General features: G+C 43.4%; 1 protein-coding gene across 1 annotated transcript in view; it reads right to left on the bottom strand.

Annotated features, from left to right (window-relative positions):
- The window catches only part of LOC308510754 (charged multivesicular body protein 1B2), a 53,627-nt gene that overhangs the window by 16,998 nt on the left and 17,826 nt on the right, over nucleotides 1-18,803 (bottom strand). The window contains exons 2-5 of the mRNA XM_081080784.1: nucleotides 5,475-5,572; nucleotides 3,127-3,273; nucleotides 2,689-2,757; nucleotides 2,499-2,606 (exon numbers count right to left, since the gene is read on the bottom strand). Coding sequence (XP_080936910.1) covers nucleotides 2,499-2,606; nucleotides 2,689-2,757; nucleotides 3,127-3,273; nucleotides 5,475-5,572 — 422 coding nt within the window. The remainder of the gene's footprint in view (nucleotides 1-2,498; nucleotides 2,607-2,688; nucleotides 2,758-3,126; nucleotides 3,274-5,474; nucleotides 5,573-18,803) is intronic.

Below are 18,803 nucleotides of genomic sequence, written 5' to 3'. Positions count from 1 at the left end.
CACAGACATAGGAAAATATGCTCAAAGTCACTAATCATCCGAGAGATGCAAATCAAAACGAGATACCATCTCACACCTGTCAGAATGGCTATCATCAACAAATCAACACATGACAAGTGCTGTGGAGGATGTGGACAAAAAGGAACCCTCGTGCACTGCTGGTGGGAATGCAGACTGGTGCAGTCACTGTGGAGAACAGTATGGAGTTGCCTCAAAAAGTTAAAAATGGAACTGCCATTTGACCCAGTAATCCCAGTTCTAGGACTATATCCCAAGAAAACAGAAACACCAACCAGAAAGGATATATGCACCCCTATGTTCATAGCAGCACAATTCACCATAGCTAAGATCTGGAAACAACCTAAGTGCCCATCAGCAGATGAGTGGATTAGAAAACTGTGGTACATCTTCACAATGTAATACAATGCCACTATTAAAAAAAGGAATTTTTACCATTTGCAATAGCATGGATGGAACTTGAGAGCATTATGCTAAGCAAAATAAGCCAGTCAGAGAAAGATAAATATCACATGATCTCACTCATATGTGGGATATAATGAACAACATAATTTGATGAACAAGAACAGTTTGATCTAGAGACAAATGGTAGGGGGGGTTAGAGAACAACCAAAGGACTTATATGCATGCATATTAGCATAACCAATGGACACAGACACTGGGGCAGGTGGGGGCTTGCCTGGGCTGGGAAGGCATGGGGGAGGGGGTCAAATGGGGAAAAAGGACACATATGTAAAACTTTACAAAAAAAGAAAATAAGAAATGCAAGTGTCCTTTTCAATTCATTTGTGTTTTCTAAACTTGTGGGCCTAAGAAAAACTTACACTGAAAAGATGCTAAATGAACATCACAGAATCACCTGGGAATCTCCTAAGGCAATAGTCGGCAAACTGCGCCTCATGAGCCACATGTGGCTCTTTGGCCCCTTGAGTGTGGCTCTTCCACAAAATACTACGTGTGGGCGCGCATGTACAGTGCAATTCAAACTTCGTGGCCCATGCGCAGAAGTTCGGTTTTTTTTTTTTTTAAATATACAGTGGGGCCTTGACTTACGAGTGTCGCGACTAACGAGTTCTTTGAGATACCAGCTGTCTCTCGGCTGATTTTTTGTATTGAGTTGACAGAGTAATTTGAGTTAACGAGCTCCTTAATGAGCTCCTTAACGAGCTCGGTCTTGGAACGAATTAAACTCGTAAGTCAAGGCCCCACTGTATTTTATATTGATTTTTTACAGAGAAGAAGGGAGAGGGATAGAGTTAGAAACACGGATGAGAGAGAAACATCGATCAGCTGCCTCCTGCACACCCCCTACTGGGGATGTGCCCGCAACCAAGGTACATGCCCTTGACCGGAATCGAACCCGGGACCCTTCAGTCTGCAGGCCAACACTCTATCCACTGAGCCAAACTGGTTAGGGCCAGAAGTCGGTATTTTGTGGAAGAACCACACTCAAGGGGTCAAAGAGCAGCATGTGGCTCTCGAGCCGCAGTTTGCCGACTACTGACCTAAGGTGTTTGAATAAGAAAATCCAAGACAGAGCTTCTCAAACATGGTACATAAAAGTAACCTGGGAATCTTGTTAAAATGATTCTGATTCAATGGCTGTGGAGGGTGGGGGTCTAAATTAATGAGCTTCCAGGTGATACAAATGTTCTTGATTCCTGAACCACATTTGGAGGATCAAGGCTCTAGAGCAGTGGGTCTCAACCTTGGCTGCACATTAGAATCACCTGGGAATCTTTTTAAAAACCTGATTTCTGGGCCTCATCCTCCGGAAATTCTGTTTCTTTGTTACTAATGTTGTGGCCCCACCCCATAACAAAAAAACAGAATTTCTGGAGAATGAGGCCCAGAAATCAGGATTTTAAAAAGATTCCCAGGTAATTCTAATGTGCAGCCAAGGTTGAGAACCACTGCTCTAGAGCAAGCATGTCAAACTCAAGGCATGTGGCCTGTCAGCCATGAGTTTGACATGCTTGCTCTAGAGCAAGTATAAAAGTAATGGTTAAATATATATCCTCACTATAAGATATACACATGAATTCTTTCTTTCTTTACTCTAAAACCTAAACATAAGCTTATTCTCTTATTTACTTTTTTGTGAAGTCATTGGAATTAAAATATCAATGGACAGTTGCTGATTACTTCCTAACCTATTCTGTAAATTACATTTTCTCCATATTAGTAAAGTAGTAATACCAAGTCTTTCTTTGTTCATTTGATTAACCAGGTAGAACCAAGTTCCAAACTCCCTAGACATTTGACCTAGTATAATTTTTAGAATTTCAAAATAAGATAGGGAATGGCATCTTCCAACATGTCCTTAGGAATCCAGGGGCAAAGCATAACTTCCTACTTGCATTTTGGGGATACACCATGTTTACTTCACATTCTAGAGATGATTTTGGCTCACAAAGCCATTATATTGTGAACTCAGGTAATTTTTAAAAAGTTATTCTAAGTAAAGAAACTATTCTTACTTGTGGTGTTGTTAGGGTTGTAGTACTACTCATTGTGTCTTCCATTTGTTGTGTTTGAACATCCAGTGTTTCAAATTGGTGTTCAAATTTGTCCATCAGGGCAGAAATCTGTAAAAAGAAATATGGTCATAAGAAAACCTTATACTGAAAAGATGCTATCTGAACATCAAATAATTTTTTTTTTTTTTACCTTTTCAAGGTTCATACTCCTCAATGTAGCATCCATAGATTTAACTACACCTGCCATGGACTTGGTTACCTATTGGAAGTATTAAAAAAAAAGACTGAGCATGCTATAAGTAATCTCAAACTTCAGGTAGTCTCTTAAATATATTACTTACAGATCAACTTATACAATTTACCTACCCTTTCCTTAACAGTAAAAGTACAGTATGTATGTTTGGTCTTTGATTCTTCATTGAAAGACAACTCATAAATCTAAGTTTAAAAGCCACTGTCAAAATCATTTTCCTCACCATAGTCAAAGACGACTATGTCTCTCTTGCCCATAAAGGCATTTACTAGCAATCTACAGCACCTTGCAATGGATTTAGATTTCCAGCAACTCCTAATACTCTCATTAAACTTAAATCAAGAGTTCCTACTGTTTATAGATATTAAGCCTTACCTTTCCCATTGTTACTGCAGTTTGAACTCTGGCTGCCACAGCATCAACCCTAGCACTCATTCTCAAGAAATTAATTGCTTGGTTCTTCTGGCGGATTGCATTTTCAGCATGTATTCTTGCAACTTCTGTATTCCCTTTCTGAATAGCCTGTTTCACACAGAGCAAAAAGTAAATAGTGGTGAAGACAAGTTTTAATAATATTTAAGAGCTTTCATAATTAGCTTTTAAGGAGATAAAATGAGAATTTATAGTTAAGTTTAAAATCATACTTTTAAAATTCCTCATAATCACATCACTGAGCCATTACCGCTGTTAATATTTTAGTGTTATAGTATTCCAAGTACATAAACCTATTTATTACAAAATAAATTTATTATAAAGTAAATGCACAAGACACACTGTTTTCTCATCTTATTTTAAAAAACACATATTTTTAAGTCAAATATATAACTACGTCAACATTTCTAAAGGCTGATAGCATGAATGTACCACTAACCAGGGCTTTCCTTGTGACTGGTACAAACACTACAGAGAGTACATAAAATTACTTTGGATATACACAGACAACCATCTTCACTTTAATTATGCATTTATTTAAATGTATTATTTGAAATAAATATAACTAACACAGACCTAGGCTTTTCTTGCTCTAATAGCTTTGACCAGGGCTAAGGTTAAAAGTCAATTTAAAATAAAATATTAAATAGCTCAGATAGACCTCCACAGAAGCAAAACAGAGAAGGTACAAAAGTAACAGAAATGTGAGAACATGCATAGATTAAGATCCTGGTGGGCACATAGTACAATATACAGATCTTGTATCATAGATATATACACTTGAAACCTATATGATACTATTAACCAATGCCACCCCAATAAATGTATTACAAAATTTTAAAAATCCCTTAATGCTGGGAATTTAGTTTCTTTCCAATTCTTCAATATAAAGAGCAATGTAATAAAGATACTGGAACATGCAATGTCACACTTTCCATTTTTTTTCCTAGTCAACATCCATCACCACAGTTATAACTTTTTTCTTATGAAGAGAACTATTAAGATCTATTCTCTTAACTTTCATATATACAATACAGTATTATTAGCTATAGTCACCATGTTGTACATTAGATCCCCAGGACTTAATTTATAAGCAGAAATTTGTATCTTTTGACCATTTTCACCCTTTTCACTCACTTCCCATTCCCCTCCTCTGGACACCATCAATCTCTTCTTTATCTATGAGGTTTTTTTTAAGATTACACATAAATGAGATCACATGTATTTGCCTTTCTCTGTTTGATCTATTTTTAGTTAGCATAATACCCTCAAGGTTTATACACACTATTGCAAATGGAAGGATTTCCTTCTTTTTTATGGCTTTTTATTGTTGATTTTGCTTTGATCCTTTTAGTGTAAAATACATCATAGCTATGAGTACAACTATTTGCAGTTAAACCTCCTAGCAAATACACAAACATAATACACATTAATACTATACACTGTTTAGATATAAACTTCAGAAACTACAGAAATTAAAATGAACCAAAAACATTAAATTTTAGTCCTAACCGGTTTGGCTCAGTGGATAGAGCGTCAGCCTGCGGACTCAAGGGTCCCACGTTCGATTCTGGTCAAGGGCATGTACCTTATTTGCAGGCACATCCCCAGTAGGGAGTGTGCAGGAGGCAGCTGATCGATGTTTCTCTCTCATCCATGTTTCTAACTCTCTATTCCTCTCCCTTCCTCTCTGTAAAAAATCAATAAAATATATTTTTTAAAAAGAAATGCTTCTCACTTTAAAAAAAAATTAAATTTTATTCTTACATATAGGCTTTATACTTCTAAGAGTAGTTTGGGCTACAAACTAAAGGGCAATCTTTAGATGTAGGTAACAGAACAGTTATACTCTGTATGTGAGCCACACTTGAACATGTAAATAGTAATAAACAAAAAAAGCCATTATTAACTATACCAAATAATAAATAATTTAGTTAAATATATATTTGGTTTAAAATGCTAAAGCCAGTAATCTTTCTTTTTTTACCTTTATTACCTTTATACCTTTTTTACCTTTATTGCTAAGAGTATTCCAAATGCCTCCACGACCCAGTTCCTCCCTGCCCCAGGGATTCAACAGTCTGTCCCATGTTTCCATGTCTCTGGTTCTATTTTATTTATCAGTTTATTGTGTTTATTAGATTCCACATATAAGTGAGATCATGTGATATTTGTCTTTCTCTAAGCCAGTAATCTTTCTTCAATGTAAAATAAACTGAAACATCCACTCTTGCATGATTAATTGTGCTATCATGAGTTTAAAAAAGATAAAAATAATAAAAGTAGCTTACCTTTTTAATCTTGGCCTTTTCAGCCTTTTCTTCTTTATCACATTTCTTGGCATTCCTATTAAGCTCTTTTGCAGCAAACTTCAAGTTAAATAGGTGTTCTATAAATATATGTTAAGGCTATTCTAAAAAAGTCATTTCCCAATAACTAACTGCAAATGAGATGTTAAATTTATAAAAATTATCAGATAAAATTATGTTATTTAAACCAACTATTCATGAAGTATTAGAGAAAACAGAAAAACTTTTACCTATTCCACATTTTTTAATTTAAAAACTTCATTACAAAGATGGCTGCCAATGGGATGGCAGGCTGCAAGATAGTGTGTGAATGAGAGAATGAAAGGAGACTGCGTGGATGTGCAGGGAGTGTCTGTATTTGTGAGTGAGGGACTGCTATATCCCACAGGACTGTTGGGGACTGGCGGACCAAGCGCCCCTGGCCAGGTAGCCTCTACTGCTGCTGAAATCTCTCCCGGAGCAGCCGGTTCTGCTGCAGAGACCATGCCATCTTGAAGGGGAGAGTGGCTGTGATCCGAAGCCCAGCCTTACCTTCAACTGGGGAGACCTCATATACCTCCCAGGACCAGCTGCCTCAGCTGCGAACCTACGAAAACCAAGACTCCAGCCTACCAGACCATGGGCGCCTAAAGTTTGTCCAGGGGAAGACACAGAGCAGATAGAAGGAACAGCTGAATTGAATAATATCCACCTGCAATTGATGAATTAAAGACAGCTGGTGAGAAAAATCAGTGTACCGAAAGGTCAGAGATAGCCTAGAGCAGTGGTTCTCAACCTTGGCTGCACGGAAATTGTTTCTTTGTTACTAATGTGTTGGCTTCACCCCATAACAAAGAAACAGAATTTCTGGAGGATAAGGCTCAGAAATCAGGATTTTAAAAAGATTCCCAGGTGATTCTAATGTGCAGCCAAGGTTGAGAACCACTGGCCTAGAGAAAGGTGAGATCTGAGATCCAGGCTGGAGGGAGAACCGTGTGCAGAGGAGACTAGAGTCTCAGAGGGAGATTGTGCTCCACCAAACCCGGAGCCCTTGGGGTCAGTGTAGCCCTCGAAAGTAGAAGGGGGTCCACAGGGCTGCTGGCAGAGGGGGACTCTAGATATAAGCCCGCAGCCATGAGAATCTATGCCCAGAAAGGCAGCCTGAAGTTCTATACCGGCTGTGCAGTGCCAGGGGAAACAGATGTGAGTGGGTGCGGTTCCTTTGTCTTTGTTTTTTTCTCCTTGCTTTTGCTTGCTAAGTCCAGTACATAGGATCTTCCAATTAAAAACATTCACTGAGACTGCAGGGGAAAGTTGTTTTGGTGGAAACTGGAGATCAGAATAAGGACAGACGAGCAGGAAACCAGCTCTGGGGCAGTGTGACCCTCCAACACAGTATTAAGTGTGGCAGGAAAAGAAGAATCTTAAACATTGGGTAAAGGGGGCATTTAGCCCTGGATATTAATACAGAAACACTGCCACCCAGGGGTTGTGTCAGAAATTGACTCTTGTGTAAATACAACTGAAGGCAGGCAGAGAAACAATGTGAGCAGAGAGATCCCTCCTGCTTGAAAACAAGGTTGTGCCTTATGACACAGAGGAGTGGTGGATCACAGGAAACTTCAACACTGTGCTAACTACCTGACAGGAAACAGATGTGCCAAGCAGAATAGTAGAGGAAGTGAATGACCTTCACTACTTTGTTTTTTATCTTTTACTTAAGAAACTAAGTAAAACTTCATTTTACTTTTTTTATTATATCTTTATTTTTAATTATTATTACTACTATTATTCTCCCTTTTTTTAAAGTTTTGTTTTATTCTATTTTTTCTTTATTTTATTTTGGGATTAGTGTTCCACATTCTATTTTTTTCTTTTAGCATTATTTTACTCTATCTCAATTTTTCCTTTATGCCGACACTCTCTTCCTCACCTTTCCCTTTTTGTCCTGTTTCTCTTACCCTGTTTTTGCTTTAGTTTTTTGCTATCATTTCTTTTTACTCCCTGTTAAAAATTGATCTTACTCATATATCTAATTTTCTCTCTCCTGCTCCAAGTCCATGCACACTTCTCTCTTCTCTGTCTTCACTATCAAAACATTTTTTCTTCCTTTTTTTCTTTTTCTTTCCTTCTGTCTTTTTTAAAAAATATATTTTATTGATTTTTTACAAAGAGGAAGGGAGAGGGATAGAGAGTTAGAAACATCAATCAGCTTGCCTCCTGCACACTCCCCACTAGGGATGCACCCCGCAACCAAGGTACATGCCATTGACCAGAATCGAACCTGGGACCCTTCAGTCCGCAGGCCGACACTCTATCCACTGAGCCAAACCAGCTAGGGCTCTTTCCTTCTGTCTTATTGTTGTTGCTTGTGTGCTAGTTTGTGGTTATTTTTTTGTGCTTTTTTTTTTTTTTTTTGCTTCTGTTTTTCCTTTTCTCGCTTGTTCTCTTCTTCTAATAGTTTAATTCCAATCACCAACTAAGGCCTATCTACTTTCTATTCTCCTTTTCCAATAATAAACAAATACATAGATTAAAGAGAAAATTATATATATAATATGCAAATTTTCTTTTAAATATATATTTTTAATTCATGCTAGTATATATATTTTTTCTTTTTATGTACCTTGTTTTTTACTTTTTTTCTTACACACCCATTCTCTTTCTACCTCCTCTATACTGAATTGTGGCTATTTCCCCATTCATTCAATTCCTTGACCTTATCTTCTGGAAATAAACTCACAAAAGTCCAAGAAGCTCACAGAGTCCCAAACAATATGAACCCCAAAAGACCAACACCATGACACATTATACTTAAACCAGAAGCCCAGTGCATGAAATTCTGGGACAGGGTGCAGGGCAGGCTGAGGGACACGCCATGTCCGACTGCTGGTTTAGGCCTGATCACGCAGTTGGACATCCCTCTAACAATCTGGGACCACTGGCTTCTAAGGGCTCGCCTGCCTGCCTCCCTGATTGCACAAACCACTTAGGCCTGCAAGCCTGATCGTCCCCTAACAACTCCCCTGCCGGCCTGATTGACACCTAACCACTCCCATGCTGGCCTGATCACCCCCAACTGCCCTCCCGTGCCAGCCCAATTACCCCAAACTGCCCTACCCTGCCGGAGCAATCGCCCCCAACTGCCCTCCCCTGCCCGCCTGATCACCCCCAACTGCCCTACTCTGCCGGAGCAATCGCCCACAACTGCCCTCCCCTGCCAGCCTGATTGCCCACAACTGACCTCCCCTGCCAGCCTGATCGCCCAAACTGCCCTCCCCTGCCATGACCCACCTCCTCCACCAGGACCTGCCTCCACTGTGCAAGGTGGCAGAAATGCTGGAACTGGCCTCCTCTATGCCGCACAGAGTCACAGGACCCCCAGTACCCACAATGTGGAGCAGCCACTGGGCCCCGCCTCTGCTGTGCGTGAGGCAACCTTGTGACGGCCATCTTGTGACGATGTCGTGAGTGAGGGCGCAAGGACTCCCTAGGCTTTTATTAGTATAGATTGGCAAACATCAACGACAAAGCATCTTAAAGGCTGCCAGAGAGAGAAAGAAAGTTACCTATGAGGGATCTCCCACCAAGCTATCAACTAATTTCTCAACAGAAACACATTAGGCCAGAGGGGAATGGAATAAAATATACAAAATCATGCAGAGGAAGGGGCTGAATCCAAGAATACTGTACCATGCAAGGCTATCAATCAGAGTTAAGGGTGAAATCAGGAGCTTCACAGACAAAAAAGGACTAAGGAAGCTTATTACCACCAAACCAGCAATGCAAGAAATGCTAAAGGTCTGCTGAAAAAGAAGAAATAGGAAGGGAAGAAGGAACACAGGCATAAAGAATAAAAATGGCGACAAACAAGTACCTATCAATAATAACTTTAAATGCAAATGAATTAAATGTCCTAATCAAAAGATACAGGGTAGCTAAGCGGATAAGAAAACATGACCCATATATCTGCTGTCTACAGGAGATCCACTTCAGAACAAAGGACTCACACAGGCTAATGGTGAAAGATGGAAAAAGGTTTGTCAGGTGAATGGAAATGAAAATAAAAGCTGGGGTAGCAATATTTATTCTGACAAATTAGACCTCAAAGTGAAGGCCATAACAAGCAAAAAGAAAGGCCACTTCATAATACTAAAGGGAACAATTCAACAAGAAGATATAACTCTGGTAAACATATATGCACCCAATTCAGGAGCACCTAAATACATAAAAAACTTCTTGAGGTTATCAGGGGAGAGACTGACTCAATACAGTCATAGTAGGGGACTTTAATACCCCACTAATACCACTGGACAAATACTCTAAATCAGCGGTTCTTAACCTGTGGGTCGCGACCACTTTGGCGGTCGAACGACCCTTTCACAGGGGTCGCCTAAGACCATCCTGCATATCAGATATTTACATTACGATTCATAACAGTAGCAACATTACAGTTATGAAATAGCAACGAAAATAATTTTATGGTTGGGTCACAACATGAGGAACTGTATTTAAAGGGCCAGAAGGTTGAGAACCACTGCTCTAAACAAAAAAATCACCAAAGAAACAGCAATCCTAAACGACTCACTAAATCAGATGTAATTGACATCTTCAGAACATTTCACCCCAAAGCCACAGAATACACATTCTTTTCAAGTGCACATGGGTCATTTTCAAACATAGACCACATATTGGGCCACAGGCAAAGTCTCTTCAAAGTCAAGAAGATAGAAGTCATATCAAGCATCTGCTTAGATCACAATGGCATAAAATTAGAAATCAATTACAATAAAAGCAATAAAAAAGTCAAACACCTGGAGGATAAATAGCATGCTATTAAACAATGAGTGGGTTACCAAAGATATCAGAGAAAAACTAAAAAGCATCATGGCAACAAATGACAATGAAAACACAACAATCCAAAATCTATGGGACACAATGAAAGCTCTCTTGAGAGGGAAGTTCATAGCTCTACAGGCCTACCTCAAAAAAAAAACAAGCAAAAATGGTAATAAATTATCTAACCCTACAGCTCAAACAGTTAGAAAGAGAGCAACAACAAAAGCCCAGCATAAGCAGAAGGAAGGAAATAATAAAGATCAGAGTGGAAATAAAACAACATAGAGACCAAAAAAACAATACAACAGATCAATGAAACCAAGAGCTGGTTCTTTGAAATGAGAAATAAGATTGATAAACCTCTAGCCAGGCTCACCAAGAAGCAAAGAGAGAGGACCCAAATAAACAAAATCAGAAATGAAAGAGGTGAAGTAACAACTGATCCCACAGAAATACAAACGATTGTGGGAAAAATACTATGAACAACTCTATTCCAACAAACTGGTCAACCTATAAGAAATAGACACATTTCTAGAAAAATACAAGCTCCCAGAACGCAATCAGGAAGAATCAAAAGACCTGAATAGGCTGATAACTACTGAAGAAACTGAAGAAGTGATCAAAAATCTTCCAGCAAACAAAAGCCCTGATCAGGACGGCTTAACCGGGGAGATCTACCAAGCATTCAAACAACTAAAACCTATCCTCCTCAGACTATTCCAAAATATTAAGAGGAAGGAACATTTCCAAGCTCCTTCTATGTAGTCAGCATTAACCTAATCGCAAAACCAGATAAAGACACTACAAAGAAAGAGAATTACAGGCCAATATTTCTGATAAACATAGATGCTAAAATCCTCAACAAAATCTTAATAAATTGGATCAGCATTACATTAGAAAGATCATACACCATGACCAAGTGGGATTTATTCTGGGGATGCAAGGATGGTACAATATCCACAAATTGATAAACGCATTACATCACATAAACAAATTGAGAGACAAAAATCACATAATCATATCAATTGATACAGAAAAAAGCATTTGACAAAATCCAACACATTTTCTTGATAAAAACTCTTATCAAAGTGCAAATAGAGGGATCACACCTCAACATAATAAAGGCCATACATGACAAACCTACAGCCAACATCATACTCAATGGGCAAAACCTAAACTCATCTCCCCTAAGAATAGGAATAAGACAGGATGCCCACTCTCACCACTAGTGTTGGATATAGTATTGGCAGTGTTACTATAGGGATCAGACAAAAAGAAGAAATAAAAGGCATCCAAACTGGAAAAGAAGAAATAAAACTGTTATTAATCACAGGTGACATGATATTATACATAGAAAACACTAAAGTCTCCATTAAAAAATTACTAGGGCCCTGATCAGTTTGGCTCGGTGGATAGAGCATCAGCCTGCGGGCTCAAGGGTCCCAGGTTCGATTCCGGTCAGGGGCATGTACCTTGGTTGCGGGCACATCCCCAGTAGGGGGTGTGCAGGAAGCAGCTGATCGATGTTTCTCACTCATCGATGTTTCTAACTCTCTATCCCTCTCCCTTCCTATCTGTAAAAAATCAATAAAATATATTTTAAAAAAAAACAAAACTACTAGGTTTAAAAAATGGTGGCAGAGTAAGCAGATGCTGCAAGGACTTGCTTCCAGAAACAAACTGGTATTACAGCCAAAATACAGAATAACTCCCTGAATAATCAATGGAAAACGCACAGGAAAGAACCCTGACACCCGAGGACTGAAAGTGGAAACTGCATAGAGACTGGTAGGAGGGGCAGTGGCGCCAAACGGCTGGCCAGGTACCCACAGACAGCAACTGAAGTCCTGGAGAGATATCTCAGGTGTAAAAGTTGCCACTGAGAAATCTGGGGGCTAATCTCCAAGCTGGGCCCACCAGCAGAGAGCACCAAAACTGAGTAGGGTACCCATATAACATCTGGCTGTGAAAAGCAGTGGGATCCTGTCTGTCAGGGAGTGACAGCTGATAATTCAGGTATCCTCTTAAAGGACCAATGCACAAAATTCCCGCCTTGTGCTTCGACAGAGGGAGGGTGAAGTGGACTGCAGCTGGGAGGGCAGAAGCCAGGACTGGGGACAGGGGATAGAGCTCAGAAGGCATACACACCAAGTTTTCTGGACTGGGTCATTCCCTCACACAGCGGAGGACATGTTTCCCACATAGACATTTGCTTTGCCTATGGGCAGACAGTTTAACACCCTATAGGATAATATCTTCCCCTGAGGCCACTTAAGAGATTAAAAATAGCAATTACCCTCTAGTCCAGTGGTTCTCAACCTTGGCTGCACATTAGAATCACCTGGGAATCTTTTTAAAATCCTGATTTTTGGGCCTCATCCTCCAGAAATTCTGTTTCTTTGTTATGGGGTGAAACCACCACATTAGTAACAAAGAAACAGAATTTCCGGGGGATGTGTGCTAGGGTGAGGGACTGCGGCATGGAAGGGTTACAGAATGTTACAGAATATGCTAAGGGGAGGAAATGGGACATGAGAAATTGAATGTGCTGGGAGGGGGGACTGACGTATGGAGGATTGTGTCAGGGTTAGGAACCATAGAAGAAAAATTGCTAGATTGTCTTAGAAAAACAATGTGTTATGATATGCTCCAGCCAGGTGTGACTCTGTTTACCCCCCCTTTATGCTTATGAACTTTCTGTGTACTTCTAAGGAACAGCTAATGGAATGCTTTGTATTTTTTTTCTAATACTGTTTTGCTATAAAGGATCATACTGCACCCTTGATCTCTGCCACATGCTCCGAATCTCCCAGAGGGGGAGATAGGCGCTGTGGTCAGCTGGCCAGCTTAATAAAAGGCTCTTAAATTTAAATTCTGAGTCGGTGGTCTATCTCGCTGAGCCAACCCATAACATTTGGAGGCCCGCAGCGAGATACCCGGCAGGGAGGAGAGGGACCCCTTGTTTAGGGCTGGAGGCTCTCCCCTGGCAGGGAGGAGAGGGACCCCCTATTCAAGGCAGGAGGCTCTCCCCCGGCAGGGGTGAGAGGGACCCCTTGTTTAGGGCAGGAGGCTCTCCCCCGGCAGCGGTGAGAGGGACCCCCTATTCAAGGCAGGAGGCTCTCCCCCACTTGTCGCCGGGCACTCAGCGAGATACCCCACACCTGTGGAGAACGACTACCAAGGAGGCCTCCAGTCCACCCAGAACTTCCAATTCGGAAACCGAGCCACCTGGACTCTCGAGAGAGTAAGGACCGGTCATTAAACAGGAATTGGGACGTCCCACGGAAGGACCTATACGGAGGGCTGGACGCAGCGGTACTCCTGGTCCTGACCCGCGGCCACGACGGTGGCCGGGGTCCCTGGTTCGTGCGGCTGTAGGCTGCACTGGGTTTGTCTGTCTGATATTTGTTTGTCTTGGTGTTTATTGTCAAAAAGTTGTCTGCTTCTGTGTACACCCTGCTGCAATGTTTTTTGAAAATTTTCAGGACTTCAAGGAGCAAGCTGCATGTTCCGGGCAACCTTAGGTTGCATTTGGCTGATTTATTTTGTCTTTGTTCTTTGTTGTCTTTGTCTTTGTCAAATGGGATAGGGTCAGTCATCTTCGTTGACCCCCTATCAGTCAGGCCCACTCCGAGTGAGTGGAAGGGGAGCTTGATCACCTCCCGGGAAGCTATAGAGCTCCCTCAGGAATTGGGAAATTGTTAGGAATTGGGTGGATTGTTTAAACTCTGAGTGAATGTCTGGTGAAAGTGTGTGAGTGTGGAGGGAGGGGGCCTGCCCTCTCCTCTCCTTTGTGTGGCTCCACGACTTCGGTTACGGAGTCCGAGTGGGCCCCAACCTGCGGTTCCGCGATTCGTCATATGGCATAACGGTGACTCACCCCCATGTGGAGGTGACCAAGCCCGGGGTTTATATGGGTACACCTTAGCTACGACGAATCTAAGCTCCCAAGGGACGCGGCCAGGCGGGCATCTGCGTGAGGATCTGTGAAAACAGGTCACCCCCTCCCTTGTCTGTCTCTCGCCACCGATCATCATGGGGTCGGGAAAAAGTTTGTTTGTTTGGGACTAGCCAAATTACTACAGAGAAGGAGGACTAGATACAGCTCCAGCCTGGGCTGATCTACTAAGAAAGTGTAAATCATTACTGGTCTGTGTAAAGTAAAAGCTACTTTGATTTATTCTGCTTTCTGTTGATACGCTTGGCTGAACGTTTGAGATGGCCCCTTTAATAGTCTTCAAAGCCTCTTGCAGCTGCGAGAATTATTTTTTCTCAGAGTCTTTTGCTCACTGTTAAAGGGGAATCAGCCTACTTAGTTAATAAAGATTTCTGTCTATCAGTTGCTCTTACCTGGGTTGTAATTTACTGTATTAAACTGAAGTTCTGGGGTAGATTTAAAAGTTATAATGTTAATGCTTTTGATTTACAGCGATTCTGTGAACGGGAGTGGCCCACTTTCCAGGAGGGGTGGCCGGATGCAGGGTCTTTTGATCTGACCGCTGCCTACCGGGTCCATTATGTCATATACGGCCGCCCAGGGCATCCTGATCAAATTCCTTATATTCAGGTTTGGGTTGACATATTGTCCAAGAAACCCCAGTAGATGAGGGCATGCCTTCCGAGGGGAAAATTGGGACAGAGACAGACAATTCTTTTGGCCGGGCCCCAGAAGGGAAAGGCTCCCCCGGTCCTTCAGGGAGAGAGGGGGAGAACCTGCAGGACCTTGCGACATCCGCCAGTCCTGCAGTTCCTATGTGGCCACTACGGCAGGCCGGCCCTCTAGATCTGGGGCTAGACAGGCAGCCCCCTGGGGAAGCAAGGCAGACCGAGGCGCTATCCCCAGCTCCAGACCAAATTGGGGAGTAAATGATCAAAGAAGGGGGGCTAGATGCCTGAGCTGCCTGCAGTGGCCCTAAAAAGCGAAGCAGCAGCAGCAGCAGCGAGAAAGTACTTAGGCCTTTGACTTGCAGGCTACAGCAGTTAAGCCATAAGCCAGTGACTGGTACTAGCCTTCCTACAGCCCCAGAAATAGAGTAGCAAGCCTGAGATCTATGAAAGCTGCAGATAGAGCTAGTAAAAGCTCCCTGCTTGCAAATGTACTGAAAGGGTTTAGTACCTGTTGCTGCTGGAAGAGGAGGGGCTGATAGCCCCTTCCAGTGCAATCCCTTGGAAGAGGCCTGGTCGCTGCTCTGCCATAAAGGGGACTGGTGGGAAGACAAGGAAAGCAGGGCCCTGTAACTAATAAACAGGGTTAAGAAAAGGGCGCTCTCCCTGGACCTGGGAGCCGTCAGGACTTTGAAGTTCTCCAAGAAGAGGAGGAGTCTGACTCAGAGACTGGCCGAAACCTCCTTGGGTTAGGAGGACCGGAGGCTGCATATTGAACTCATAGACTGCAATTTGCTAGGCAGAGGTCCAAGCCCAGTTGTATAGGGGTTAAGCTACCTCTGTACAGCAAAACAACTTTCTCCTGTGCCAGAATACATTTTAAGGAAATCGGACAAACTGTATTTGTGGCTAGACAGAAGAACTGGCCTATGTGTAAACTGTCCTGGAAGAAGGCTATGTAGGGTGAACCCAAAAAGCAAAGGGTGTCTAGCTGCTGAGAGGGCAGTTGCCCATTAGAATACCCATTAAATTTTGGTCTCTATTGAGAAAGAGTTGACAGTTAGCAACCTGTATGCTGTCTTACAGGCCTGTGTGACCATGCCCATGCCAGGGGTGGCACAAAACCTCAACTGTAGGAAACTGGGGAAGGCCTGTCTAGAACAGAGGGGGTTAATAAAGTGATGAATACTAGCCCTCTGTTACAGGAATTACAGACCCTGTGAGGTCCTGTGACATGTAAGACCCTGTAAGGAAATAAAGCTCCTTTAGTACAGATTAAAGGCTGTGTTTCCCTCCAGGCAACCCAACTGGAACCCCTACAGTGACAGGGGAAAGGAGGCTCTCGATCGGTATCGCCAGACTCTATTAGAGGGCATCCGAGCTGCTGCTTGGAGACCCACAAACCTCTCTAAGATGACAGAGACAGTCCAAGGGCCTAACCCTGATGCCCCGGAAAGTCAGAGGGCTGTCAATGTTGCATTTGTTTCCCAGTCGGTCCCAAATATTAGAAAAAATGACAGAAGTTAGAAGGCTTTGAGGGGAAATCAATCTCTAAGTTGGTTGAGGTGGCCCAGAAGGTTTTTGACAATCGGAAGGACCCGATGGCAGGTTTAAACACCCGGATGGCCAAGGTCCTCCTGGCCCTGAGCGAGGAAGGAGGCCCAAGGGGCCGGAGAGACAACAAGGACAAAGAAAAGCCTCGCGGGAGAAAAGGAGTCCAACCCAGGCTTGGGGAAAATCAATGTGCGTTTTGCAGAAAGGAAGGACATTGGAAAAGGGAGTGCCCTGAACGTGCAGGGGAACCGACTCCCTCCCATGCTGGTGGAGGAGGTGGATTGGGGTTGTCGGGGCTCAGCTGGCCCCCAGGAGCCCAGAATGACCCTGACAGTGGGGGGCCAAAAGGTGGACTTCCTTGTGGAACTCATAGCACTCACTCAGGCCCTCTGGTGGGGAAAGGGAAAAAAAGTAAACATTTTAGCTTCCTGAAAACAGCTGCCTTGAACCTGGCCACACTCCTCCCTGACGAGAAGGCAGAGGCCCCTTTGCATGACTGCGAGGAGACACTGACTACCTTCACTTCCCTCCGCAAGGACCTTGTGGACCAGCCCCTGCAGAATCCGGATGAGACCCTCTACACCGACGGGAGCAGCTTCATAGAGGAAGGTACCCGGTATGCGGTATGTGGGGCGACAGTAGTGACATGAGGAGGAGCCAGGGGAGATCTAAAAAGCCCTGGTGAGCACCCCGGCACTCGTCCTGCCAGACCTACCCAGGGACTGCAAGGATCTATCTCCTCACACTGCCCTTACAGGAGGCCAAGGAAGTGGCTAAAAGACCAGTAGGGCCCCTAGAAGTTCTCGTAGCCCTGCCAGCACGAAGTCTCCCAGAGAAGCCTACTCATCTGCCGGAGGAGCAAAGGCTAGCTGAGAAACTAAGGGCCCGGGAAGGAGAGGCTGGATGGCTAATTCTGCCAGACGGGAGGCCTATAGTGCCAGAAGCCCTGGGGCAGACCATTGCTTCCCAGACCCACCAAAGCACCCACCTGGGGGGAACCAAGCTATCAGAACTACTGGGAAGAGAATTTTACATCCCAGGGCTCCAGAAAATATCCCAAGACTTGGCCAGAGTGTGCAAAGTGTGTGCCCGGGTGAATCAAGGGCTCCCTGTTGTCGCCGCGCTGGGGCAGCGATTCCGAGGTCAGAACCCCGGAGAACACTGGGAGGTGGACTTCACCGAGATACCAGGAGGACACAGAGGGTATAAATACTTGCTGGTTTTCATTGATACCTTCTCTGGCTGGCCTGAGGCATACCCAACCAAGGCAGAGACAGCACAGGTAGTAGTTAGAAAACTCCTCACTGAAATTGTCCCCCGGTTTGGCCTGCCACTATATATGGGGTCCGACGATGGCCCAGAGTTTATCGCCAAAGTTACACAATCCATAGTTAAGGCCCTGCAAGTTACTTAGAAATTGCATTGTGTTTATAGACCACAGAGTTCTGGACAGGTAGAGAGGATAAATCGGATCTTAAAGAAAACATTAACTAAGTTAAAATTAGAGACTGGCGAAAACTGGGTAAGTCTCCTTCCTTTTGCCCTCCTCAGAGCTAGGTGCACTCCATACATAAAGGGACTCACCCCTTTTGAAATTATGTTTGGCAGGCCGCCACCTCTTCTTCCCCGCCTAAGGGAGGAAAAAATTGCCCGGCTGTCTACCCGAAATTTGCTTGAGTCCTTACAGGCTTTGCAGAGCAGCGCCACGTCAGCACAATGGGTGGTGAGAGCCGTACGGGAGGAGGACGTGCTGAGATCCAGTCCAACGCAGCCTGCCTTCTCGCCGGGAGATCTCGTCTGGGTGCAGCGCCATGACCCTGGCAGCCTGGAACCTAGATGGGATGGACCCTACCAGGTGGTGCTGAGCACTCCAACCGCCATCAAAGTCGCAGGAAAGAGGCACTGGAAATTGTAACCCCGTCCTCCTCATGCCTCTCGCCTGGTGAACTGACCAATGGGAAGGAGAAAGACATGGGAACTAAGACTCTATGTCAGCGGCCGAGCCAATTCTTCACCATCAAATGCCGGACGCTTCCCCGGTGGCTCGACCCTACATTGCCAAATGCCTCCTCAATTTCATATCGTAGAGGAGGGCACTGAATCAAAGATTTGATTCGGGCATAAGACCAGTAGGGAATGTGCTAGGGTGAGGGACTGCGGCATGGAAGGGTTACAGAATGTTACAGAATATGCTAAGGGGAGGAAATGGGACATGAGAAATTGAATGTGCTGGGAGGGGGGACTGACGTATGGAGGATTGTGTCAGGGTTAGGAACCATAGAAGAAAAATTGCTAGATTGTCTTAGAAAAACAATGTGTTATGATATGCTCCAG

This window comes from Myotis nattereri (assembly GCF_964212035.1).
Source record: "Myotis nattereri genome assembly, chromosome: X".
NCBI lineage: Eukaryota > Metazoa > Chordata > Mammalia > Chiroptera > Vespertilionidae > Myotis > Myotis nattereri.
Note: the sequence above shows the minus strand (reverse complement) of the source record. Positions and strands in the feature narration are given on the sequence as shown.